At 42.7% G+C, this 26,199-nt stretch overlaps 1 protein-coding gene across 3 annotated transcripts in view; it reads left to right on the top strand.

Moving 5' to 3' along the window:
* Positions 1–26,199, top strand: part of SLC25A13 (solute carrier family 25 member 13) — a 231,230-nt gene that overhangs the window by 131,901 nt on the left and 73,130 nt on the right. For 2 of the 3 annotated variants that reach the window (XM_055420464.2, XM_088833351.1), the window contains 6 exons: positions 930–1,076; positions 3,480–3,618; positions 4,604–4,697; positions 4,904–4,988; positions 8,335–8,422; positions 8,902–9,060. In XM_055420464.2, the coding sequence (XP_055276439.1) occupies positions 930–1,076; positions 3,480–3,618; positions 4,604–4,697; positions 4,904–4,988; positions 8,335–8,422; positions 8,902–9,060 (712 nt within the window). The remainder of the gene's footprint in view (positions 1–929; positions 1,077–3,479; positions 3,619–4,603; positions 4,698–4,903; positions 4,989–8,334; positions 8,423–8,901; positions 9,061–26,199) is intronic. The other variant, XM_055420465.2, reaches the window with a different exon arrangement.

Below are 26,199 nucleotides of genomic sequence, written 5' to 3'. Positions count from 1 at the left end.
ATGTCCTTTTAACTGGTTTTCCTTTGATCATTTGCATCACCTAAGCAGGGTTTGGCCAGATCACTGAGCATGTGCTGTTCTGTGCTTAGCTGCTCAGTTGTGTTCGACTCTTTGCGACCCCATGGACTGTAGCCCTCCAGGCTCCTCTGTCCATGGGGATTCTCCAGGCAAGTATACTACAGTGGGTTGGCCCTGGCCTCCTCCAGGGGATCTTCCCAACCCAGGGATTGAACCCAGGTCTCGCGCATTGCAGGCAGATTCTTTACCACCTGAGCCACCAAGGAAGCCCTCTTTGAGCCTGCCAAGCCTCATCCTAGTTTTTATTTTCCTCATGTCTTTGGACTCAAACAAAAGTGGTTTGGTTTCTTTTGGTAAGAGATTTAAGGGGGGGATGTACTTTCTCAAGACATATTCACCAGTCTGAGCAAAGTTTCCTCTTTGGAAGGAGATAATAACTTGGGGATGCTATTATATAACTTGGGGAACAAGTATGGGGCTCTAATTCAAGATATAATGTCTGTTTCTTCACCCTGATTTGAAATTGAGCAGTCATTTATAGTAACTGAGAAATACAATAATTTCGCCTTTTTTTCCCCCCAAACTTTAAGCTTTTTAATTTGTATTGGGTTATAGCTAATTAACAATGTTGTAATGTGTGTATTAGTTGCTCTGTCACGTCCAACTCTTTGCAACCTCATGGACTGTATGTAGCCCATCCATGGAATTCTGCAGGCAAGAATACTGGAGTGGGCTGCCATTTCCTCCTCCAGGGGATCTATCTTCCTGACCCAGGGATCGAGCCCTGGTCTTCCGCATGGAAGGCAGATTCTTCACCATCTGAGCCACCAGAAAAGCCAGTGTGGTGATAGTTTCAGGTGAACGGCAAAGGAATTCAGCCATACTCATACATTTACCTTCTTTATTTGTAGGAAATACAGCTGGAACATGCAAAGCAAGCCTTTGTTCAGAGGGACAATGCCAGGACTGGAAAAGTCACAGCCATCGACTTCCGGGATATCATGGTCACCATCCGCCCTCATGTCTTGACACCTTTTGTAGAAGAATGTCTAGTAGCAGTAAGTAGGGGGTGTTGTTTTTTAATTTTTAATGGAGTATACTTTAGTTTACAATGTTGTCCTCATTTCAGGCATACAGCCGAGCTAATCAGCTCTACATATTTGTGTACCAACTCTTTTTAAGAGTCTGTTCCCATAGAGGCCATTATAGAATATTGAGTAGCGTTCCCTATGCTGGGCAGTAGGTCTTTACTATCTCTTTTATGTATAGCAGTGTGTCTATGTCAATTCCAATCTCCCAATTTATGTCTTCCCCCCAAGTTGTAACTTGCCCTAATGAAATAATTTATTCTATATGGCGTAAGCTCAGTAGATAAGGAATTGTAAGAGCAAGTCTTATAAATTATGTAGAGTTTTTTTCTGTTTAAGCACTGACATTTTCTTATTTGCTCAATGGTATTGCATCCATCACCACCAAAGTTACAGGAAGTGCTTTGTCAGTGTTAGTGGGTATCTTAATTTGTTACCTGGGTAGTATGGAATATCTTAAATAAATGTATTAACTAGGCTTTTTTTTTAAAAAAAAAAAGGAAAAACAGCTATATAATTGCATATTAGTTTGCTTTATATTTTGAGATATGTCAAATGCTTGTCTTCACTTTTACAAGTTCTCCAAGGAAAGGTATTTTAAAAAATGCGCATAGATATATTTGAGGAGTCGGCAGAATAGCAGTTCTCAGCCTTGGAATCGTCATTCATGCAGCCTGTGTGTTGAGGCAACAGTGGCCCGTGTGGTGGGCAGGTCTCTGCTGTCCTCTTGTGGAGGTCCTCCTCTAGTGGGTGTCCAGCCATTCTTCTCCCTCGTGGGCCCTGAGGGTGTCCTGGAACATTCCATGGTGGTAGTTTCCAAGCCTTGGTCACAAAGCTTAAGACTCATCAGGGATTGTTATTAAAAATGCGTATTCTGAGGTCCTTTCTAGGCCTACTGATCCACCATCCACAGCGGTGATCGAACTTCTAAGCTCTGATGTCTTTTTCTTTTAAATCTTTAAACTTTGTTTAGTTCCTCACTTTTGACTGTGCTGGGTCTCCTTTGCTATGCATGAGTTTTCTCTGGTTGCTGCAAGGGGGCTGACTCCCTGGTTGCGGTGCATGGACTCCTCGTCGCGGTGGCGTCTCAGGCTCTGGGCACTTGAGCTCAGTAGTTGTGGCACATGGGCTTAGTTGCCCCATGGCACGTGCAATCTTCCTGGACCAGAGACTGAACCTGTGGCACCTGCATTGGCAGGCAGATTCTTAGCCACTGGACCACCAGGGAAGTCCTCGTATCTAATTTCCAAAGCTTCTTGGATAACTGTGATGATCCCCTAGATTTGGGACCCATATGCAATGGTAACTCTTCTTGTGTTAATCCCAGGGAGAGGACTTTTTGAGTGGTTCACCGTCATCTGAGTTTCCCGTAATGCTTACCTTAAGTGAGAACTCAAGAGTCGCTTTTCATTTTTCCTCTTTGTTTTCACTGGTCCCTCTTTTTGAAGATAATGGTGTTCTAATAAGGCCTTCCACTCTGGCACTCTAGCTCCTTTTCTTGGTCCTTCGCTTCTGTAGCCCAATCTAAACTCTCATGTCAGCTATTTCAAACGTTTCCGAAGTGAAGATTTATGTCGTTGTTACCTTATAAAGAAGTGCTTTCCTAATAGAAATATTTTGCCTTGTTAGGGAAGGATAGAATTTGAAACCCCAAACTGAAGTTCCTTTTATAATGGACGTGCTGTCTGTTTCCCTTATCCCCGTGAAGAAATATGCTTTCTTACAAATTCTGATTACCAAGAGTCCTGGCCAGTCTTAACCCCCATCAAAGCATATGACATCTCATAATTTTATCATAATGTGCTTGTTTTCTGGAAATCCTACCAATACCAAATATGTACTTAAATGATTATTTATTACTACTTATAAGTAACATGACAAATCATGATATTAATGTTAGATTAAGCACTTCTCATGGCATGTTATGTTGGTATAATAGTTTTGCATGTTTAAGTATACACATGTGGGCATGTGTATAATACAGTTTTGCATGTCTAAGCTTTTAAGAATTGCTCATTAGATGAAATAAACAAACTTATAAAACATTTCCAATGGAAATTTGAACTCTGTAAATTACTACTGGTCCTGTTGTTATAATCCTACATGTGTATTTATTTAGTTTTCTAGGACCTGTGTGTGGAGAGTACAAGTTCTGGTCATGATTAGTTGCAGTTACTTCTAAAAATCATTTATAGCTTTTTTTTTTTTTCTTTTAATGTGAAAGAAAAATACTTCTGGCCACTTTTTTCTATACATGCTTTTTTGATTACTTCCAAAACTAGCATTTGATATCCGTACTTCTGAATCTTCTTCATTCTATAAATCCTTTGTTTATTTTTCTTCTCCCCCGCTCTTATTTTCAACTTATTTGAGGCTGCTGGAGGTACCACGTCCCATCAAGTTAGTTTCTCCTACTTTAATGGGTTTAACTCGCTCCTGAATAACATGGAACTCATTAGAAAGATCTACAGCACTCTGGCTGGCAACAGGAAGGACGTCGAGGTGACTAAGGGTGAGTGACTAAACCTGAACTCTTGCCTACAAGTATCTCGGGGGAGTATTATTAGAGTGAAGAAGACAACCAGAAGTGTACCTTACAGAGTTTTCTATCCCTAGTTTTCTATCTCATCGACACATATTAACCATTTGGTACTTGTGTGTTCTCCACTTTTCGAAACAAACGAAACAACTTTCAGCACATCCAAGGCCGCCTTTGAATGAGGGAACCATGTGAAGTTTCTTCCATGTGTGCTAAATCTCTTCAGATCCTGTCCCACTCTGTAGTGCTGTGGGCCGTAGTCCACCGGGCTCCTCTGTCCATGGGATTCTCCAGGCAGGAATACTGGAGTGGGTTGCTGTTTCCTCCTCCGGGGGATCCTTCCTACCCAGGGATCGAACCCATTTCTCTTAACGTCTGCCTGCATTGGTAAGCGGGTTCTTTATCACTGGTGCCATCTCGGAAGCCCCCAAAGTTTCTTAAATATTTTCAAATCATACTAAAACCTAAACTAAACTGACATCCTCTAAAATGACCTTCGAAAGTACACAAGGAATTCTTAAACTTATACTGCTGACAGTGTGTGTTGATCAACAGTCTTTGATCAAGATTTTAATGGGATTTTGTTTTTTAAACAAGAATTCCCTTTGGAATTCCACAGCTTCATTAATATTATATCCTGGGACCTATGTGTATGAAATTTCATATCTCCTTCCTGGTTTTCCCTGACTTACAATTTGAATGGCTTCCTGTGTCATTTATTCAAAGCCTTCAGGTGACACCAACCTTTGAAAGTCACTATTAGAGCAACCATTCTGCACACTCTTTCCAGATGAATGAAAGAACTGCAAAAATTCTTGCCCTATTTGGACTGATTGAATTCTGTGACTGTTAATAATAAAGTTTGGTGATGTTCGCTCATTCCAGTGCCTTGAGTCAGTGCTGCATTTAGTGGCTATTCCTTCTTGAATCTTTCCCTTTTAACTCTTTTTCCATACAGAGGAGTTTGTTCTGGCAGCTCAGAAATTTGGTCAGGTTACACCCATGGAAGTTGACATCTTGTTTCAGTTAGCAGATTTATATGAGCCACGGGGGTAAGTTGGCCTTTTTTTCTTTTAATTAGCTTAATAAAGGGAGGTTAGGAGGTGGGAGTAGGAGGAGGGCAGCAAACCTGGAGAAAAAGAAACCAAATTAAAGATGACTCTGAAATGTGGGAAACGAGAAAAGGAACATTTTAAAATTCCATACCTTAAATTTTAATTTGTATTCTGTTGTTGCTTACGTTTGCTTTTCTTTCTAGACGCATGACCTTGGCCGACATCGAACGGATTGCTCCTCTGGAGGAGGGGACTCTGCCCTTCAACTTGGCTGAAGCCCAGAGGCAGGTGGGCAGAAGGATCACACAGGCTCCTGGTGTGCCTTGATAAGGCTCCACAGCCCCTTTTCACTCGCAGTTGCCTTTTCGGCACTGGTTCCTGACCTACCGTTTCTCTGTTTTGCACTCCCCCCACCAAAAAAAAAGAAACCCACACCATTCCAAAAGGCTGGAAAGTGTACTTACTTAGAAATGTTCTGAGTAACAGATAACTGGCATTTGCTCTCTTCTGCGGAAGATGGGATGATTTCTTTGCTGCAGGGGAAGCCTCACCCTCCCCAAAGAGGAGAAAGATCTTTCCTCCTTCCCTCAGCCTCACGCTGGCAGAGCTGGGGCCACAGCACCCTTTGCGGGTCACGTCCCAGCATTGTGTCCAGAGATGAGGGCCGGCTCTGCCTCGCCGAGAGGCGCTCTGTCAGGGCACCGCCTGACTGCCGTTTTTCTGAATATCAGAATGAGATAATTTTGTTTAGTCTGGAGTCATAGTTTGAAGGCTTTTAGACCTATTTTCTTTGTGAAAGGATTCATAAGTTATGTGGAAACAATTTGAGGAATGCTAAATTTTATTTTATGGTTAACAGAAACCAATGTCTTGAAGTTGTGCGAGTCAGAAACCTAAGACTTGGGACCTCCTTACGCTTAGCTCTTGCTCGACTTTCTATCGATCGGGATTAGAGAATAAAAGCCATCAGAGCTTCTGTTGTGCTTCCACGATGTTTGTAAAATAAATCCCCTCACAGACGAGCGTCGTCATTTCAGAAAAATACCTCCTTTAAGGCAAAGCCATCTCCGAATCCTGTGAGACTTAACAGCTTTTGGCTGGGAGCTCCGGGTCTGTGCAGAGACGCCAGTTTGACCACAATGGGTTGATGCGGGCTGCATTTTTAGGACGGGCAGGCCTGGAGCCAGGACGCCCTCCTTTCAGCTCTTCCCACCCGATGGCAGCGGCTTCTGTGTGCAGCGTGGTGGGCGTGCGCGCAGCAAACCCTCGCTGGGCACCTCTGGAAAACCAGCTGCCGCTGGTAAAAGAGGAAGCCGATTTCCCGAGTGCAGGAGAGAGGAGTGTGGAATCGCATGGAGAGGGGTTCGCAGCCCCACTCTCCCCTCCCTATGCTTTTTAAACACCACTTACCAGATGATTGTCTCTTTGCTTCTGTGCTACTATCTCCTGTAGAAACTGGGGGATTAAGAAAAAGCAGAGAATTCAAAAGCAAGATTCCTCCTGTTCTCCTGTGACAGTGGCACCCCACAGTTTCTCCTCTGTGCCTTCTGCAGCTTTAGCAACTTTCTGATGGTGGGTGCTTATTGATCCTGTCCATGAAAGGGCTGGTTGAGATTGATGAGGTTTACAGCAGGAAATGATGGGCTGCTGCTTGGAGGTTCAGAGCAATTCACTGGGGCCTTGCCTGGAATATGCTTTACTTACGTGAACCCTGGTGGGCCTGACAACGTTGGCAGACTCAAGCAGCAGAGGTCACCTGCCTGCCAGGCTAGGGGGCCAACTCTTCTCCTTGAGAGTGGAGTGTGGGAAGAGGAATCTTTCTAGTATTCGTTTTGTGAGGATGCCACATTTCTAGCTTTTGAAAAGTTATCTGAAAGTCTGGGATTTTGTTTGTCTTTTGATGAATTAGTGATAGTGGTAGTTACCTCTCCATGAACCCGTTGTTTTCAAAGTATTTTCACTCATTGTTTTGATGCCAGAACCTTTCTTCGTATTGCCAGTGTATATCTGTGAACATAAAACAGTGCCTTTCTTACCAATGCATCTGTCAAAATGAAGTTACTACACATAATAGATACAGATGGAAATCATCCATCTATATGGGGATAGCCTTGGAATCACCTCATGGAATTTGCAGAAGAAATATTTTACTTTCTTAAAAATGCATATTTCTGCATAAAGCTATTTTCAGTTCACTTTGAAGGAGACTCCAAATTATCTCATTGTATTAGAATTGTGCTCCACTGACAGCAACTAAAATTCAGTGGGTTGATAGTTGGGGTGGGTAATTATTTTCATTGTTCACCGATCTTAATTATCATGGCTTATGAGAAAACAAATTTTAGTGAATGTATTTATTCACTCAACAGGTATTTATTAAGCACTAACTATATGCCACCCTCATGTGACAGCTCTGTGTGATATAAAATTGCTGTTTTATTTATGTTGACAGAGGAGTGAAATACTCTGAAATGTTCTGACATCAAAAACACCATGAGAATAGTAGGTCAAAAGAACAATAATAATACAATAATTTACTAGCCTGAAGTATGAATTTAGAAGAGATGGACAAAAAGAGAAAATATCAAATCACCTGTAATATAACCACTTAGTTGTAGTCACCATAAACAGTTGAGTATCTCTGGGTGATGTGATAGCCAGAACGCTAGTGTTATTTTTATATGCATATGCACACCAAAATAATTTTAATAAAAAACACAGCATATTCACACACAGCCTTCAACACTGATTTTAAAAGATAATCATGAAACACTTGAAACAATTTATAAGATAAAGACAAATATATAATAAATACCTGTCCACGCACCATATTGTTTTTAGCCTGTTTTTTCTTTATAATACTGTATGCACACTTTTTCTGAACATCAAATATTTTTCACAATATTGTTTTTTAATGGCCTGCAATTTTGTTTTAGAGCTATAACATTATTTTTAACCAGTCTTCCATTATTGGACCTTTGGGTATTCTCAGAGGTTTTGCTCTTAAAATGGTACTGCTTTTTTTTTTAAAACAGTACTGCCTTTTATTATTATTGTAGCTTGATCCTTGTTTATATAGATGATTATTTTCTAGCCTAAATTTTTAGAATTAGAATTGCAGGGTCAATTTAAGCATTTGTACATTTTAAGTGTTGAGTGTGTATTGCCGAAATTCCCTTCAGTTTATACCTGATTAAATGGCAGATTTGAGAAGCCCTGTTTTTTGTCATCTTCTACCAGGTTGGGCATTGCCATTAAAAACAGACAAAACTCCCCAAACCTACCAGTTTGACAATTTATTGAAGAATGATGTCTCATTAATGGTTTTAAATGTATGTCTCTTTGATCACTAATGAGAATTGAACATTTGAAGATGAGTTCATATTCATAACATTTTGGGGGACACAGTAATGTCTTTCATTATATTTAAACTTGATTTTAAAAATTGACGGCGATAATTACTTTTTATTACTAAGAATTTACAAAAATCTAACCATAGCTTCTTCCTCTTTGACATTTTAGCTGGATCATGAGTTTAAGAACGCAGTTGTAATTTAAAATAACGTGCTCATTTTTGTTTTGATTTCCTTTCTGTCTCCTGTCTTCCCACTCTGCAATTCCTGTGCACGCAAAGAAGAAGGCATCAGTTGATTCATCGCGACCAGTTCTCCTGCAAATTGCAGAGTCAGCCTACAGGTTTGGTCTCGGTTCTATTGCTGGAGGTGAGTCATGGATGAGTGCAAATTGTTCATTGTTGTTGTTCCTCTTTTTCCTCTGATTTTTTTCCACTTTGAAACATCGAAGAAAACAACCTTCTCTGTTCTTTTCCCAAGCTAGTTACCAAATCTGTATCCATGTGATGGGATAACAGCAAAGGGAAATTTTTCTTCATACCTGCATTTGATCAGGGACTTAGAAGTAACTTTTTCCTCACATCTGTCTGCAGATGGGCTTCTAGGTATTGGTTAATAATGAGGCTAGGCTGTAGTGATCTGCTTTTTAAAATTTGAACTCGGTGATATCCTTTTATCAGGAGACCCTTGAGTAAAAGCCACTGTTGTTTATTAAGTGTAGAAAGTTCATTTTAAAATTTGCATGTGCACAATTTCTTTATTTCGTCAATCTTATCTTTGACTTTAACCACCTCCCCCTTTCCTGTGACGTTAATTTCTACTGAATTATTGGTATTATTTGCTTATAGCTGTCGGAGCCACTGCGGTGTATCCTATCGATCTGGTAAAAACTCGAATGCAGAACCAACGATCGACCGGCTCTTTTGTAGGAGAACTTATGTATAAAAACAGCTTTGACTGTTTTAAGAAAGTGCTGCGCTATGAAGGCTTCTTTGGACTGTATAGAGGTTAGTGCCATGTGCTAAATTCATGAAAGGTGAAATAGTAGTCGGAGGTTTGGTTTTTCCATCTGAATGCCTGAAATGTATTAGAGAGACTGTGTTAAAATGGAAATACAGCAGATTCTCAATTATCCATGCTGATGGGTGTAGGCTGGAGGCTCTAGGGCATGGCGAATCAAAACAGCCCATAATCTGAAAGCCATTTATATTGCTCTGCAGTATGTTTTGTTTCTTAAAAATAATTATTTTTATAAACATGTCCAGTAAGTTTTTAAAAGATTCATATTGTTTGTGTTCTTGAAATAACTCTCAGTTCAGTTCAGTTCAGTTCAGTCGCTCAGTCGTGTCCAACTCTCCGCGACCCCATGAATCACAGCACGCCAGGCCTCCCTGTCCATCACCAACTCCCGGAGTTCACTCAAACTCATGTCCACAGAGTCGGTGATGCCATCCAGCCATCTCATTCTCCGTCGTCCCCTTCTCCTCCCGCCCCCAACCTTTCCCAGCATCAGAGTCTTTTCCAGTGAGTCAACTCGTCTCATGAGGTGGCCAAAGTATTGGAGTTTCAGCTTTAGCATCAGTCCCTCCAATGAACATCCAGGATTGATCTCCTCTAGAATGGACTGGTTGGATCTCCTTGCAGTATAAGGGACTCTCAAGAGTCTTCTCCAACACCACAGTTCAAAAGCATCGATTCTTCGGCGATCAGCTTTCTTCACAGTCCAACTCTCACATCCATACATGACCACGGGAAAAACCATTGCCTTGACTAGACGGACCTTGGTCGGCAAAGTAATGTCTCTGCTTTTTAATATACTATCAAGGTTGGTCATAACTTTCCTTCCAAGGAGCAAGCGTCTTTTAATTTCATGGCTGCAATCAGCATCTGCAGTGATTTTGGAGCCCAAAAAAACAAAGTCTGACACTGTTTCCACTGTTTTTCCATCTATTTCCCATGAAGTGATGGGACCAGATGCCATGATCTTTGTTTTCTGAATGTTGAGCTTCAAGCCAACCTTTTCACTCTCCTCTTTCACTTTCATCAAGAGGCTTTTGAGTTCCTCTTCACTTTCTGCCATAAGGGTAGTGTCATCTGCATATCTGAGGTTATTGATATTTCTACTCACCAGTTAACAGGAAAAAGCAGCTGGGGGGACAGGACAGAGCTTACTTGGGACGATGATTCTCCTTGAATATTCCATAAAATCGTCCATCAAGCCTCTAACCAGGGGTTCAGTGCAGCCCTCCTTCCTTCACTGTCTTTTTTTTTTTTTTAATTTTGAAATGAAAAATTTTTCATTATAGAGTGTAGGCTCTCTAGTTGTAGCATTCAGGCTTAGTTGCCCTGAAGCATGTGGGATCTTAGCTCCCTGACCAGGGATCGAACCCACATCCCCTACATTGGAAGGTGGGTTCTTAGCCACTGGTCTTGCAGTGTGTGTGTGTGTACGCTCAGTCACTTCAGTCACGTGTCCTACTCTTTGTGACCCCATTGCCTGTAGCCTACCAGGCTCATCTGTCCATGGGGTTCTCCAAACAAGAACACTGGAATGGCTTGTCATGCCCTTCTCCACAGGAGCTTCCCAACTCAGGGATCGAACCTGAGTCTTTTTTGTCTCCTGCTTCAGCAGGCAGGTTCTTTACCACTAGCGCCACCTGGGAAGTGCCACCTCCCCACCTCAAATATTTATTTATTCACTGGGCTGCACCAGGTCTTAGCAGTAGCATGTGGGATCTAGTTCCCTGACCAGGGATCCAACCAGGAGCCCCTGTGCTGGGACCCCGGAGTCGTAGCCGCCGGACCATCATTCACTGCCCCTCTCTGAGTTGAAGTTGACCCTTCCCCTTCCTCAGACTCTGCCCAGTGGAGTTGATTCATGGGCCACTCTCGGCAGGTGCTCCTCCTCTATCCAGCTGTTCCTTTCAGCATCTAAGGCTCATTTAAGCAACAAGAAAAGTAACAAGAAGTATGTGATCACGAAGGATCATCACAAAGATCCCACAGACAGTGACTGCTTGACCTAAAAGCCATGCCTGAACTTCCCAGCCCCTCCCTCTCTGATTGCTTTGCATAAAGAGAAGAGAAGTCAAGGTATTTGCCTCAGCTAAAATCCAGTGTTGTGAGACAGTTCCAGCTGAGCCACGTTGCCTTTTGGCAGATGCAAGGTGGGGGTGGGGGTGGGGGTGGGGGGGTCCCTCCCTTACCCAACCAGTACTTGCTCTCGAAGAAGAAAATGGTATTTAATACTTTCAGAGACAGACCCGGAAACTTTCAGCCATGTAAGCCTGTGCCGCTAGGCCTCTTCTGCCATCTGCTGACTTCAGTCTTCTTCTTAAGCATCCAAGTTAAAAAAATCAACAAAGACCCCTCTTAAAATCTCTCACCTTAGAAACGAGGTGGTTTCAAACTCCAGAGAAGCTCCGTTTTGCAGGTTCTTTGGTGCAGGTAGATAACCTCCATCAAAGGCCTTTTGATCTTCCTCTGCTCTCTTTCCCTCACCCCCTGCCTCTTCTCACAGTTGGGAAGGTCTTTGACCCCAGGTGATTGATGATGACCCCTGCAGGGTCACTGCCTTCCATCTGAAATACTTCTCCCTCCTAGTGACAGCAAACCTTGCAAATGAAAAGTCCCCCCAAGTAGCACAAGGTGAATGTCGCAGTTCCTGCTTTGCACTGAGTGATTAACGCAAAGGCGACCACCTTACCTGTTCACGTGGGTTGTTTTCTACGGGGACAGTTTTGAACCTCAAGCTGGACAACATTAGTCTGTGGGCTTCCCTTGGTATTGGGTTAAATGTCAAGAGTGCCTTAGAATTGTGAGAAAATAATTTCTGTCCTGTGAATGCCCTTACTGTGTTGACCTGGTTCATTTGAATTTTGAGTCCCTTCTCTTTCCTCTTTGACAACACCTGGTGGCTCTTGATTCTTGGTAGCACCTGGAATTCCTTCCTTGACCTGTCCTTTTGACCCCATGGACAAAAACAGCTTGAAGTATACCTGAGTTCTGAGCTGCTCTGGGCCATCCCATAAACCTCATGCTGTTTCAGTTACATCTGAGAGACTGGAGGAACTGGTTTTAACTCCTCAGGGAAGGGGGGTGTGTCCGCCTACTAGACAGACATGGAGACTCCCTTTGAACACCAAAGAGGCGACTCCTCATCGTTTTCCTGGTTTAGAAAGAGCCATTTATCTAACCTGTGTGGGGTGTCTGACCCCTAAGGGGTTCTCTTGTCAGAAGTGATGAGTAGAGTGTGAATATCAGATGAGGAGTGCTGGGAGTCACCTACGTTCATTTCTCCCTGACTTCTTGTCTCTTCTAGTTGATCATTTTAGAACAGAAGATGTGCTGTAAAACTTTTTTAGTTTTGTTATTTGGATCTTGAGAGCAAAGAGGTGATTGGCAGCACTTTTGAAAAAGTGTTTACAATCTTCATAAATGAATTATTCCTATTTTTGATTGGCTGGGGACTAATTCCCTTTTGTGCCTTGCGCATAATCATTGATTAATAATTATATGTAACGGCGTATTTGTAAATGCTTATCATTGGATAAGAGAGGGATCAGATGAAAATGGGAAACTGCCATTACCAGCAAAAAAATAATAGAAACAGAAAAGCCCCAACTATTTCTGAGAATCCGTATTCTAACTTTTGTATGCAAAATCAGGATATAAAACACCCACATGTGATTCTTTGACTATAAATTTCTTATTCAATGTAATTTTATTGTTTAAAATTTTAATATTCCAGGGGAAAACAGTTAAATTTTAATTTTGAGAATTTAGAAATGCTGCTGTGCACACTCTACCTAGCGATACTTGAAAAGATGACAGAGTACATCTCTAATTTATAAACATGTTTCAAAATATTGAGCCTATTTTTTCCTATTGTGGAATTTTGCTTAACATGTAATTTTTCTGCATCAGGACATATATAATTGCTAATATTTCCTGAGGAGGATAATTTGGGGATATTGCATAAATAAGTTCTCTCTCCTATTTTGAAATTATCTTTGTGTATATTTGGAGGAAAAGTATATAGCATCTCTCTCTGTTTCCTTCTTACAGTGAGAACACAGGGTTCTAAAGGGAGCTGTTTTGTATTTAGAAGTAGTTCTCATGGAGCTCCACGCGTGATTATTGTTTTTAAAGAATGCTTTCAGCACAAGTTGTTTTCCTGTCCTTTCTCTGGCAGTTGCCAGCATCTCTCACGGTCCTGGAAGTTATACGATCATAATCAGGGAGGCTACTGATAATGCAGCTCTGGGCTGTTCGTGTTGTCTTCCATGGATGCTGAGTCCAAGGGCTTCTAGTGTTGTGAGTTGGTGAGGTCCTTTCCCCATGTTTCTGTGCAGTTCCTGGCTTCTTTGTCCATCAGACCCTCTTAACTTTGGGGGTAAGTTTGGTGGTTAGAAAAGATCCCCTTAGAAATCCTATGAGACTGACCCTGCAACCATTCCCTGTAATACAGACTACTTTACTTTTCTTTACAGGAAAATTAATTGATTTTTCTAGGCTCGTATTTTTTGAAATTCAGGCCCCCTAGGCTAAGTGTATCTGTATCACAGGAAATAACACCCAAGATAATCCAAATCTCCCTCAAGTCACTTGTAAAAGTCTTCCTCTCTTTCCTCCCCAGTCTCCAGATTGATTTAATGCACTGAGGTATTTAAAATCCTTAATGAATTACCTGACAGCTCATTTGATTTGAATGGAACTGCATGACCAGATGAATCAGTTATTGGCCGGCTGTAGACTTGGCTTATTAAAGAGAAACGATTGATTGGGTGATCATCCATAATTAAATGCTCTTAATGTTCCAGGGGTAACTAATTTCTGCCTTAAAATTCTTTCCACACTCTCCCCCCTCAGACGCTTCAAGTAATGAGATGAGTACCCTTAGAAATTGGAAAATGTTTTGGGGAGGGAAGACCATGGGGGAAAGGATGGATTCAGGAAAAATACTTCTTAAAGGAAGGTTTTAGTTTTTACTTCTGCTTTTGGGGGAGGGGGGAAGAGGAAAATCTGCCAGAAAAGGAAATTAGATAATTTTATGATTTAAATTTAATTTGGAGTGCTACTTAGTCTTTGAGGCAATTAGCAAGAAAAATAAAAAAGAGGATTTTTTTCATCAGCCCGTGGACCAGACTTGCAGAGTTTTAAATGTATCTGCTTCAGGTTGTCTGTGCGCTGCAAAAGCAGTCATCTTCCATCCTGGAATGTTCTCAAGGTGACATCTAGAGGATATTGTGGTGATGTCTCAGGACGTTTTTGATATGTTTGCATTCTAGAAGGATGTGTTGTTAGGCAGCTGGTTTAAGCTAGGTCTCCTGGGTGTGACTCGTGGTTCTATAGAGGGGAGGCTCCAAATTATGTGGATCCACAGTGAGATCCCTTCTTTAATTCTTGTGGATAAAAATAAGTCCCAAAATCCTATCACCAAAATAAAGCAATTGGAGGTCCTGCAAGAAGGCAGGCGTCTTGGCACAAAGCACAGCAGATCCGTGCACTGCACTGAGTACAGTACAGTGTACATCCGTGTCCACCAGCACTTTTCACGAGTGCAAAACAGTTTGTTCTGCTCCTCATTTTCTTGGCCAGTTTCTTCACATTTTCATTTAGGGTGATAAGTTGTGACTAGATCAAAAAGCAGATATTTGGTTGTAGGAAATCAAACAAAAATGAGCAGAAAGCGTGAACAGTTCCTGAGCTGGGTAATCAAATCTCCAGAAATCTACCATGAGCACAGAGCTTTAAAAGGGGAGACTGAGGTGATGGCGACTTGCATCTGGGGTGGATGGGAGTATCGTCAGAGGCCGGAGAGGGCCTGATGGAGAACAGTGAGGAGCTTAGAAAATTGGGAAAGTGGAAACTAGGCAGAGCCTGGAGAAGAGAAGATTAATTAGCGAACAAATTAGTTCCAGGCCTCAAGGATGATCATTTATAACTAGCTACTGCCTTTGCTTGGGCTTTCCTGATGGCTTAGATGGTAAAGAATCTCCCTGCAATGCAGGAAACCCAGGTTCGATCCTTGGGTTGGAAAGATCTCCTGGAGAAGGGAATGGCTACCCACTCCTGTATTCTTGCCTGAAGAATTCCGTTGTCAGAGGAGCCTGGCAGGCTACACAGTCCATGGGGTTGTTAATAGTCGGACCCGACTGAGCAACTGACACTTTCACTTTTCATTGCCATTGCTGAGGCTGAAGCAAGGGCAATAGACAAAATCTCAGCACCCAGGAAGTTTAGATAGAAGAAAAGATAACCAGGACCCCGAAAGTTGCCATATACCAGAATGAAAAACTCGAGGAGGAAAGGTTCGGTTCTTCTTCCCAATGATCTAGGAAGTTCCCAAGGAAGACTCACAGGAACCGTGTCTTTTCTAGATCATGACAATATCATTCCTCTGTGCTTTAACATTCAGTCTCCCAAAGCCATCCCGAACCATAGCTAAAATAGCAGATGATTCTTGACATTTTGAACAAAAGCATCTAACCCAGATAAGCAAGCATTTAAATCTTAATATCTGCCATGCCCCCTGCTCCACCATACATTTACCTTGGGGTGACACCCTGAGAGCCGGTGGAAAACTAGATTGCAAAAAGGGCCATGAAAGGGGATAGTGTGGTTGGTGGGGGTGGGGGGGTGCCTCATGCCTGGGGGCTGTATGAATCAAAAACAGACAGACACAGGGGAAGGGAGGAGGGAAGAAAGCTTGAACAAGTGAAGAGAGAAGGCCATGGAAATAGGAGCAGGAATAAAAGCCATGAGGCAGGGTGGGCAGGGCGCTGATAGCTCCAGAATAAAGGTTAATCTGATGTTGAAAGCAAGGCAGGCTTTCTGGGAAGATGGAAGCAAGTAGAGGGGCCTCTGTGGAGAGGTCAGGAGGCTAAGAATTTAACCTCAGAGGGGTCGCCTCGGGGTTGGAATTAGATAACGGAAGGGCACTGGATGTGGCTCCAGCCACAGCACTAGGAGTATTTTCTGCATTAACATCGTCTACCAGCCCTGCAGCCTGTCTCTGCCCTGCCTGCCTCCCATCCCACCTTACATGCTCTGAGCTACCTTTCTCCAGATTGGGCCGGTCACTTTGGAACTTGCTTTTTGTCCAAGCTGACACAGAAGTGATGAGATCTCTCCCTTATCATGGCCCTGCATCATCAGTGCTCCCCCATATCTTGTCCAGAGTGGTCTGCTGGGACGCCCACCGTGTGATGGTTATAGTGGTTCTTGGACCGTCAGTCCAGCCCCTGACCCACTGCTTTCTCTGAGCCTCGTTTCCCAGCTGGACCCTGACTTCCACTTGTTCACCGGGTCGTAACCTGCAGTTGTCCTCTGCCAGTCAGTGCCTTCTCTCGTTTGAGAGGCAGACATGGGTTTCCTGCACAGCCACCCTTCTTGTGTGGTGGGAAAGGGTCCAGCCATGCAGCCTGCCAGCCCAGTGTGAGCTGGCGCTCAGAGAAACACTGCAGAACATTCTGGGCTGGAAGAAATGCCTTTGTAGACCGGAGAAGGAAGCTGGAGCAGTGAGTCCACTAGGGTGAACAGGGGAAAAGTGAGCATTGGGGGGCAGAGAGCCTTGTTTTGAGAGGCGGAGTGGGGCCACATTCAACTCAGCCGCTGTACAGGCACCGCGTTGTGAGGGACTGGGGAGGAGCTGCTCAGTCTTTTAAAGCCAGTTTCCCTGAAGGAGGGGGATGATGGTGACGGAGACGAACATAAAGAACAACAACCAAAAAACGCATCTAGAGTGCTTGCTATGTGCCTGACACACTTCTGAGGGTTTTGTGTGTGTTGTTTCCTCTTCAGAACTGCCCCGTGCACATGGCACTGTGCTTATCCCCATTCTACAGATGTGGAAACTGAGGTTCAGGGAGGTGGGGGTAACTTCATCACAACTGCACAGCTACTGAATAGCAAGAGTCAGAATTCAAACCCAACAGCCTGGCTTCAGACTCCACGCTGCTAATCACCTGGCTCTTCTGTCCTACAGGAGAAACTACATGGTAAAAAAGTTGCTTATCATCGGAGGTTGAGAACTGTTTAAGTTCTTAGCTAAGACCTTTTATTTTAGCTAAAAAGGTAGCTGAAGATGTGGTGTTATGTCTGTACTGCTTCCTCACCTTTGCTAAAGTAGGTGGTGCTGCTGGACACTGTCAGTGCTTCTAAACTTGGGGCATAGCCATGGGGAAGAGCATTATACTCCTGTCATACTCCCCTAATTCCCGTGCTCCCATACTTACCTCATTCTTGACTGTGAGCACTATTTGGGATGAATGGCCTCTTAGAAGCAGGAGGAGAATCAAGAATATGCCATGAACAAACAGGTAGAGGGAAACATGGCCTTTTCGGAATACACAGTCTAGGCTATGAACACTGTCTGGTTCTTTATATGCAGTCACTCATATCATTCTCACAATAAACCAGTGAGTCGTAATTAGCATCCTTGGTTTACTCATGAGGAACTTCAGAGTTCAGAGGATAACGTCCCCAAGATCTCTCAGCATGAAAGCAGGGCAGACCTAGGATTCCTTGGTCCTGGTTTGTCAACCTCCCAGGCCCCAATGCTCCAAGCCATTCATTTTGTTGCCAAGCCATTGGGAACACATAGCTTTAATCATGCCACTGTTATTAATGCGTTTCTCTCATAGCCCCTTCTCACCCTGAGATTCTGGAATTATGTATCTCTTAAAAGTTTTTAAGTAAAAACTACAGCTCAGCAGCCCTCTGGTCCGCATCCTGTTCTCAGAAACTTCCTTTTGGGGGTTCTGTGTAAAGCCTGCAGTTGAGGTTCGTGGTATGGGCTTAGCTTCCACATCTTTTGCTCAGTCCTTTCTCATCGAGTTGCATAAAGGACGGGGATCCGAGGGGATAGTGTGATTTATATCTCAACCCCATGAAATCTGAAGACAAAATGCTATATTAATATTGTACCCTGTAAATCTTTTCTCGCATTAGCAGCCTTCTGGTAAAGTTTGCCAAGGAAGCATTGCCACATGTGCTGATGGAGCTGAACTAAAATGAGAAGATTAGAAAACTAACCACACTAATAAATTTCATTTGAGGCAGTTGGAAAACAGACTGCTGTTTTGACAAGTCAGAAACAACACACACACGCATTCTCTGTTTCTAATGGTTAAAATGAATTTCCAGAATCCAACAGAAACATCTTGTATTAGAAGCCTAATTTTTCTGCTGAGTTATCCAGATGTCAAACATACATGTGCTTTAAACTTAGTGTGATCGTGTTGAGCTGCCTTCACCAGCCTGGCTGTTTTAGGCATTACTGAGCCACATCACCCTTCCCGTTTATGAGGTCAGCGAATCAGGAGGTTATTGAAATCCCCAGCTCTCTGGCTTCCCTTGTCCTGCAGATCAGGACCCCTCCTGGAGCACGTTTGGTCACCACTGATGGCATCAATGCCCACATCTCTGCTGGCTCTCAGATTGCCATCCACAGCCACCCTTGATTCCCAAGGTCACCACCACAAGAATGATACTGATCCAGTGCCTCCCTGAGTGCCAGCATCTGGCCTAGGTCTTAGGAACGGATTTGTACTTTGGTTTTATTCTTACTGGATTAAGTTACTCATTTTATACAGTGAAACTCAGGGCCTGATATTAAATTACCTTAGCCTCCCAATTATTCTTCCTGCCTTGGGTCTCTGCCCTTACCATCTGTCCTTCACCTGCCTCCAGAACTCTTTCTTTTCGAAGTTTCCTCTTTAAAAACCACCCAGACTTTTTCCCAAGCCCCTTCGTGCGGCCTGGGAAAAAGCACAGTGTACCTGCTCAGGAGCGCCCCCTAGAGCCAGACTGCCTGGGTTGAACCCCACTGCCCCACATACCAGCCGAGTGACCCTGGGCTGGCTTCTGGAAGTCTGCCTCAGTTTCCTCACCTGATGATGGGATAAAAATGACATGCGCTGAATTTTGCTACTGACTTGTGGTGTGAGTTTCATATCGGGGCTTTGCTTGTTGCTCAGATGGTAAGGAATCTGCCTGAAGATAAGGACAGTAAGGAGACCTGGGTTCAGTGCGTGAGTGGGGAAGATCCCCTGGAAAAGGGCATGCAGCCCACTCCAGTATTCCTGCCTGGAGAATCCCATGGACAGAGGAGCCTGGCGAGCTACAGTCCACGGGGTCGCAGAGTCGGACGCGACTGAGCGACTGACGCTTTCCCTTTCTGCGGTGTGGGTTTCATATGTTGATTCCCATAAAGCACACAGCGTCGTGTGTGTCACGTAACAAGTGCCCCCGATACTGGCTCTTGTCATTATCTCTGCTGTTGTTGATTCATAGAATTACCTCTTTCACCATTGTGTGTTTACGAGGTCTGTGATCTCGCCCCGACCCTGCCTGTGCCATGAACTTGAGATTTGGGTGCCTTTTCACTCTCTGTTCTCTCTGCCTAGGCCACCTTGCTGCTCATGCCTTTCTCCTCCAGTGAACCTCTGCTCATCCTTAAAGAATCAAGCTCCGATACCCTGCTCCGTCCTGCAGGCAGAATAGCTGGTTCTCTCCACTGTGTTCCCAGAACGCTTTGGTGCCCCAGGGCTGTGATACCCAACTCTGTTTTTAGGTGCTGTGTCTCCTCTTTGGCACACACAGACACCTAGGTCTCCCTCTTTTTCTAAACTGACACTGGCTCCAGGGGACGCCACAGATCTTATATTTCAGCCTAGTTTCTTCCAGTACCATGCACAGAGAGCATTTGGTAAATGTTTGCTGAACAAATAAATATTTGCCGCCCTATATTTAGTCTTAAATGCAGGGTTTTCTCTATTGTTTTGTTTTGGTCTCTGCTGTTCACAGGGCATTACTAAATTTATAGTGAGAAAAACAAATCTCGATCGCTTAAAAGGCTGGCTGAAGTGATTGTATCTAACGCTATAGTCATTTGGCTGTGTGGGCTGTTTTTTATTAGTCATTTAAAAAGACTGTCACAGGGTAGTGATAGAGACAAGAGATCATCATGTAAATCACAGTGCTATCAACCCATCTATGGTTTTGGTCTACAATTTAATGATGAGAAAAATACATCCAGCAAGTAAATATTTAACTAAACATTTCCATACTTGACCTGAATGTAGAGAGTAGAATGGAAATTGTGAATGTTAAGATGTAGTTTAAATAGCTTATCCCTGAATTTTACTGGTAGAAATGAGTATTGTGTTTTCATAAAGTAATAATAGCACTTTTTTTCCTCATAGATATTATCTCACAGTGTAAGTAAAGGATTAATAAGTGAGTATAGTTCAGGAGGAGGAAATTCTTACTTTGAATAAGAGTGCTTGCTTTGCCCAGATGGTTCCATATTCACATTTTCTGTGCTGTTTCGGTTCATTTAGATTAAAAAGAGCATGGCCGTACTCAAGCTAGCAAGAGCATAGGGGAACTTTCCATGCGAGTTCACTTGAGAGACAAGGAAAGCCGAAAGCTCATAGGGATCCCAGGGCAGGAGTTCGCTGGACTCTGGCCCCAGTGGGACCAGAAGCTGGTTAAGGCCGACTCTCCCATCTGGGCACCTCCTCAGCCTGTGTGTTCTCTCTGGTGTCCGTATTCTGTTTGTGGCACATTTTTCCTCTCTGCTAGTCCAATTCCTTTCCTATCATAGTCTCTGCTTCCTTCTCGCGTTCACACGTACGTGGCTTCGACTGGCCACTTTTCCCATGCTGCATGGCACCTTCTCAGCTTGTGCCTCTGTGTTAACTGGCTCCTTACCTCTGAGGAACTGAAAAGCCTCTTGATGCGGCTGAAAGAGGAGAGTGAAAAGGCTGACTTAAAACTCAGTGTTCAAAAAGTGAGGATCATGGCCTCTGATCCAGTCACTTCATGGCAAATAGAAAGGGAAAAAGTGGAAACAGTGACAGATTTTATTTTCTTGGGCTCCAAAATCACTGTGGATGGTGACTGCAGCCATGAAATTAAAAGACGCGTGCTCCTTGGAAGAAAAGCTATGACAAACCTAGACAGAGTATTAAAAAATATTAAAAAACATCACTTTGCCGACAAAGGTCCATATAGTCAGAGCAGCGCTTTCACCAGTGGTCATGCATGGATGTGAGAGTTGGACCATAAAGAAAGCTGAGCGCCAAAGAATTGATGCTATTGAATTGTTGTGCTAGACAAGATGCTTTGGAGAGTCCCTTGAACTGCAAGGAGATAAAACCAGTCAATCCTATAGAAAATCAACCCTGAATATTCATTATAAGGACTGATGCTGAAACTACAACACTTTAGCCACCTGATGTGAAGAACCAACTCACTGGAAAAGAACCTGATGCTGGGAAAGATTGAGGGCAAGAGGAGAAGGGGACGACAGAGGATGAGATGGTTGGATGGTATCCTCGACTCAAATGGACATGAGTTTGAGCAAAGGAAATAGTGAAAGACAGGGAAGGCTGGCACATTGCAGTCCATGGGGTCGTAGAGTCAGACACGATTTAGCAACTCAACAACACTGCCACCTCTGATGACTCTGTCATGCTCCTGGGAGAAGGATTCTGGACTTGGTAGCTCCACTTGTGGTGCCAGGTCACACGGCCCAGGTTGCTGAACTCATTGGTTATTCGCCTTTAGGTGCCTTGCCCTTGTCCAATCAGCTGTAGCCTTGGGGGCTTAAACATGGCTGCCTAGAGAAGATGTTGCAAACGCAAATATTTATAGGATCCAGGCAGGTTAGTTATGTAAGTGAACAAATGAGGCTGGATATGGAAGGGCAGATGCACGTTTGCATATTAGGCATAGGACAGAGTGAGTTAGTTCAGTTGCTCAGTCATGTCTGACTCTTTGTGACCCCATGCGTTACAGCACGCCAAGCTTCCCTGTCCATCACCAACTCCTGGAGCTTGCTCAGACTCAGGTCCATTGAGTCTGTGATGCCATCCAGCAGAGTTGGGTGTTGTCTAAAGGCATAGACTCTAGAGGGAAAGGGCTCAACTTGAATCCCAATATCACTATCTATCATCTGCACAACTTAGAACAAATGACTCAATCTCTGTATGCCTCAGTTTCCGCTCTGCAGGGAGTAAGGATTAAATGAGTTAGTAAAGTGCTTAAAATGGCCCCTGACATAAACAGTATGGCAGCTGTGTTTTTAGAGAACTTTGGGTTGGCGTCAGCATCGCTGTCATTTATCTTTAGAATGAAATGAACTTTCCTAAAACATGAAGCTGTCTTGGTTTCATTATTTCTTTAGCTTCTCCCCTTTGTGCAGAGCCTCAAGCACAGAGAGATGTCTCCTCTAGTGTGAGGATATCAACAGAGCATGAAAAATGATGAGCAGTACTTGCCTTTATTGCCGTGCTGGCATTAGGGCATGGTGTGGACCTTGCTGAATTGATGCTTGGGTCCTGTCTCAAGGGTGGAGCCTCCCCCAATGGGATATAGATTGCTATAATGTCAGAAGGAAGCCCCGAGTTGTCAGATCATTAGTCAGTCCATCAGTCCGGTGATCCATCCAGACATCTATTTATCTTTAACATAAGCTCAAATTAGGTTTCAGACCTGTGCTACTCAGCAAAACACATCTGCAGACTGGATGCACACAGCTCTGGCGCTAGAGACTTTTGCCTGTAGACTGTTCATTTAAGAAGATGGTGTGGCCGGAGCTGGTCTCTCCAAAGAGGCTGGAAGCAGAGCTTTTTATATCGCGAATTAGGAAAGTGAACTTACTGGTGAAGGATGACACCGTGAAGCCCCTCTCAAGGACAGCAGCGTGAGCTGAGAACAATATATTCTGACCCTTGGGTTTCCAAGGAGAAGTATCTGTCTTTGATTTTATTTTCTTAGAACAGATGAAAAAATAAACTTAGCTCAGATAGGTAGGTCCACTACTGTCAAAACCACCTTTCCTGGAAGTGGCCCTTTCCTGTCAAAGACCACACCTCCTCCTCGTGTTTTGATTCTTTTTTTTTTTTTTATCTGTCAGAACCACTTTCTTTATTTTTTTATTTTTTGTTGGCAAAGTAATATCTCTGCTTTTTTATTTTTATTTTTTATAATTTTAATTTATTTTATTGGAGGCAAATTACCTTTCATTAATATATTGGTTGGTTTTGCGATTCATTGACATGAATCCGCCCCGGGTGTACATGTGCTCTCCCTCCCGAACCCCCCTCCCACCTCCCTCCTCCCCATATCCTCCCCCCATGTCATTCCCCTGCACCAGCCCCAGGCATCCTGCATCATGCGTCGAACCTGGACTGGTCACATATGCTAATATACATGCTACAATGCCATTCTCCCCAATCATCCCACCTTCACCCTCTCCCACAGAGTCCCAAAGACTGTTCTATATGTCTATGTCTCTTTTGCAGTCTCGTACACAGGTTTCAGGTTTCCATCTTTCTAAATTCCATATATATGCGTCAGTATACTATATTGATGTTTTTCTTTCTGGCTTACTTCACTCTGTATAATTGGCTCCAATTTCATCCACCTCATTAAAACTGATTCAAATGCATTTTTCTTGATGGCTGAAAAATACTCCATTGTGTATATGTACCAAAGCTTTCTTATCCATTCATCTGCAGATGGACATCTAGGTTGCTTCCATGTCCTGGCTATTATAAACAGTGCTGCGATGAACATTGGCATACATGTGTCTCTTTCAATTCTGGTTTCCTCGGTGTGTATGCCCAGGAGTGCAATTGCTGGATCATATGGCAGTTCTATTTCCAGTTTTTTGAGGAATCTCCACACTGTTCTCCAAAGTGGCTGTACTAGTTTGCATTCCCACCAACAGTGTAAGAGGGTTCCTTTCTCTCCACACCCTCTCCAGCACTTATTGCATGTAGACTTTTGGATAGCAGCCATTCTGACTGGTGTGAAATGGTATCTCATTGTGGTTTTGATTTGCATTTCTCTGATTATGAGGGATGTTGAGCATTTTTTCATGTGTTTGTTAGCCATCTTAATGTCTTCTTTGGAGAAATGTCTGTTTAGTTCTTTGGCCCATTTTTTGATTTGGGTCACTTAGTTTTCTGGAATTGAGCTGCAGGAGCTGCTTGTATATTTTGGAGATTAATCCTTTATCAGTTGCTTCATTTGCTATTATTTTCTCCCATTCTGAAGGCTGTCTTTTCACCTTGCTTAGAGTTTCTTTTGCTGTGCAGAAGCTTTTGATTTTAATTAGGTCCCATTTGTTTATTTTTGCTTTTATTTCCAATATTCAGGGAGGTGGGTCTTGGAGGATCCTGCTGTGATTTATGTCAGAGAGTGTTTTGCCTACGTTCTCCTCTAGGAGTTTTATAGTATCTGGCCTTACATTTAGCTCTCTAATCCATTTTGAGTTTATTTTTGTGTATGGTGTTAGGAAGTGTTCTAATTTCATTCTTTTACAAGTGGCTGACCAGTTTTCCCAGCACCACTTGTTAAAGAGATTGTCTTTTGTCCATTTTATATTCTTGCCTCCTTTGTCAAAGATAAGGTGTCCATAGGTGCGTGGGTTTATCTCTGGGCTTTCTATTTTGTTCCATTGATCTATATTTCTGTCTTTATGCCAGTACCATACTGTCTTGATGACTGTGGCTTTGTAGTAGAGCCTGAAGTCTGGCAGGTTAATTCCTCCAGTTCCATTTTTCTTCTTCAAGATTGCTTTGGCTATTCGAGGTTTTTTGTATTTCCATACAAACTGTGAGATTATTTGTTCTAATTCTGTGAAAAATATCGTTGGTAGCTTGATAGGGATTGCATTGAATGTATAAATTACTTTGGGTAGTATACTCATTTTCACAATATTTATTCTTCCAATCCACGAACACGGTATATTTCTCCATCTATTAGTGTCCTCTTTGATTACTTTCACTAGTGTTTTGTAGTTTTCTATGTACAAGTCTTTTGTTTCCTTAGGTAGATATATTCCTAAGTATTTAATTCTTTTCGTTGCAACAGTGAATGGAATAGTTTCTTTAATGTCTCTTTCTATTTTCTCATTATTAGTGTATAGGAATGCAAGGGATTTCTGTGTGTTGATTTTATATCCTGCAACTTTACTGTATTCATTGATTAGCTCTAGTAGTTTTCTGGTAGAGTCTTTAGGGTTTTCTGTGTAGAGGATCATGTCATCAGCGAACAGTGAAAGTTTTACTTCTTCTTTTCCAATTTGTATTCCTTTTATGTCTTTTTCTGCTCTGATTGCTGTAGCCAAAACTTCCAGAACTATGTTGAATAGTAGTGGTGAGAGTGGGCACCCTTGTCTTGTTCCTGACTTTAGGGGAAATGCTTTCAGTTTTTCACCATTGAGGATAATGTTTGCTATGGGTTTGTCGTATATAGCTTTTATTATGTTGAGATATGTCCCTTCTATTCCCACTTTCTGGAGAGTTTTTATCATAAATGGATGTTGTATTTTGTCAAAGGCTTTCTCTGCATCTATTGAGATAATCATATGATTTTTATTTTTCAGTTTGTTAATGTGGTGTATTACGTTGATTGATTTGCGGATATTGAAGAATCCTTGCATTCCTGGGATAAAGCCCACTTGGTCATGATGTATGATCTTTTTAATATGTTGTTGGATTCTGATTGCTAGAATTTTGTTAAGGATTTTTGCATCTATGTTCATCAGTGATATTGGCCTGTAGTTTTCTTTTTTTGTGGGATCTTTACCAGGTTTTGGGATTAGGGTGATAGTGGCCTCATAGAATGAGTTTGGAAGTTTTCCTTCCTCAGCAATTTTCTGAAAGAGTTTGAGTAGAATAGGTGTTAGCTCTTCACTAAATTTTTGGTAGAATTCAGCTGTGAAGCCGTCTGGACCTGGGCTTTTGTTTGCTGGAAGCTTTCCGATTACTTCCTCTATTTCCGTGCTTGTGATGGGTCTGTTCAGATTTTCTATTTCTTCCTGGTTCAGTTTTGACAAGGTGTACTTTTCTAGGAATTTGTCCATTTCTTCCAAGTTATTCATTTTATTGCCATATAATTGCTGATAGTATTCTCTAATAATCCTTTGTATTTCTGTGTTGTCAGTTGTGATTTCTCCCTTTTCATTTCTAATTTTATTGATTTGGTTCTTCTCCCTTTCTTTCTTGATAAGTCTGGCTAGTGGTTTGTCAATTTTATTTACCTTCTCAAAGAACCAGCTTTTGGCTTTGTTGATTTTTGCTATGGTCTCTTTTGTTTCTTTTGCATTTATCTCTGCCCTAATT

This window comes from Moschus berezovskii, chromosome 3 (genome assembly GCF_049115385.1).
Source record: "Moschus berezovskii isolate FMDL1 chromosome 3, NW_MosBer_1.0, whole genome shotgun sequence".
Taxonomy (NCBI): Eukaryota; Metazoa; Chordata; class Mammalia; order Artiodactyla; family Moschidae; genus Moschus; species Moschus berezovskii.
The sequence above is the reverse complement of the archived record's forward strand: the minus strand, read 5'-3'. Positions and strand labels throughout refer to the sequence as shown.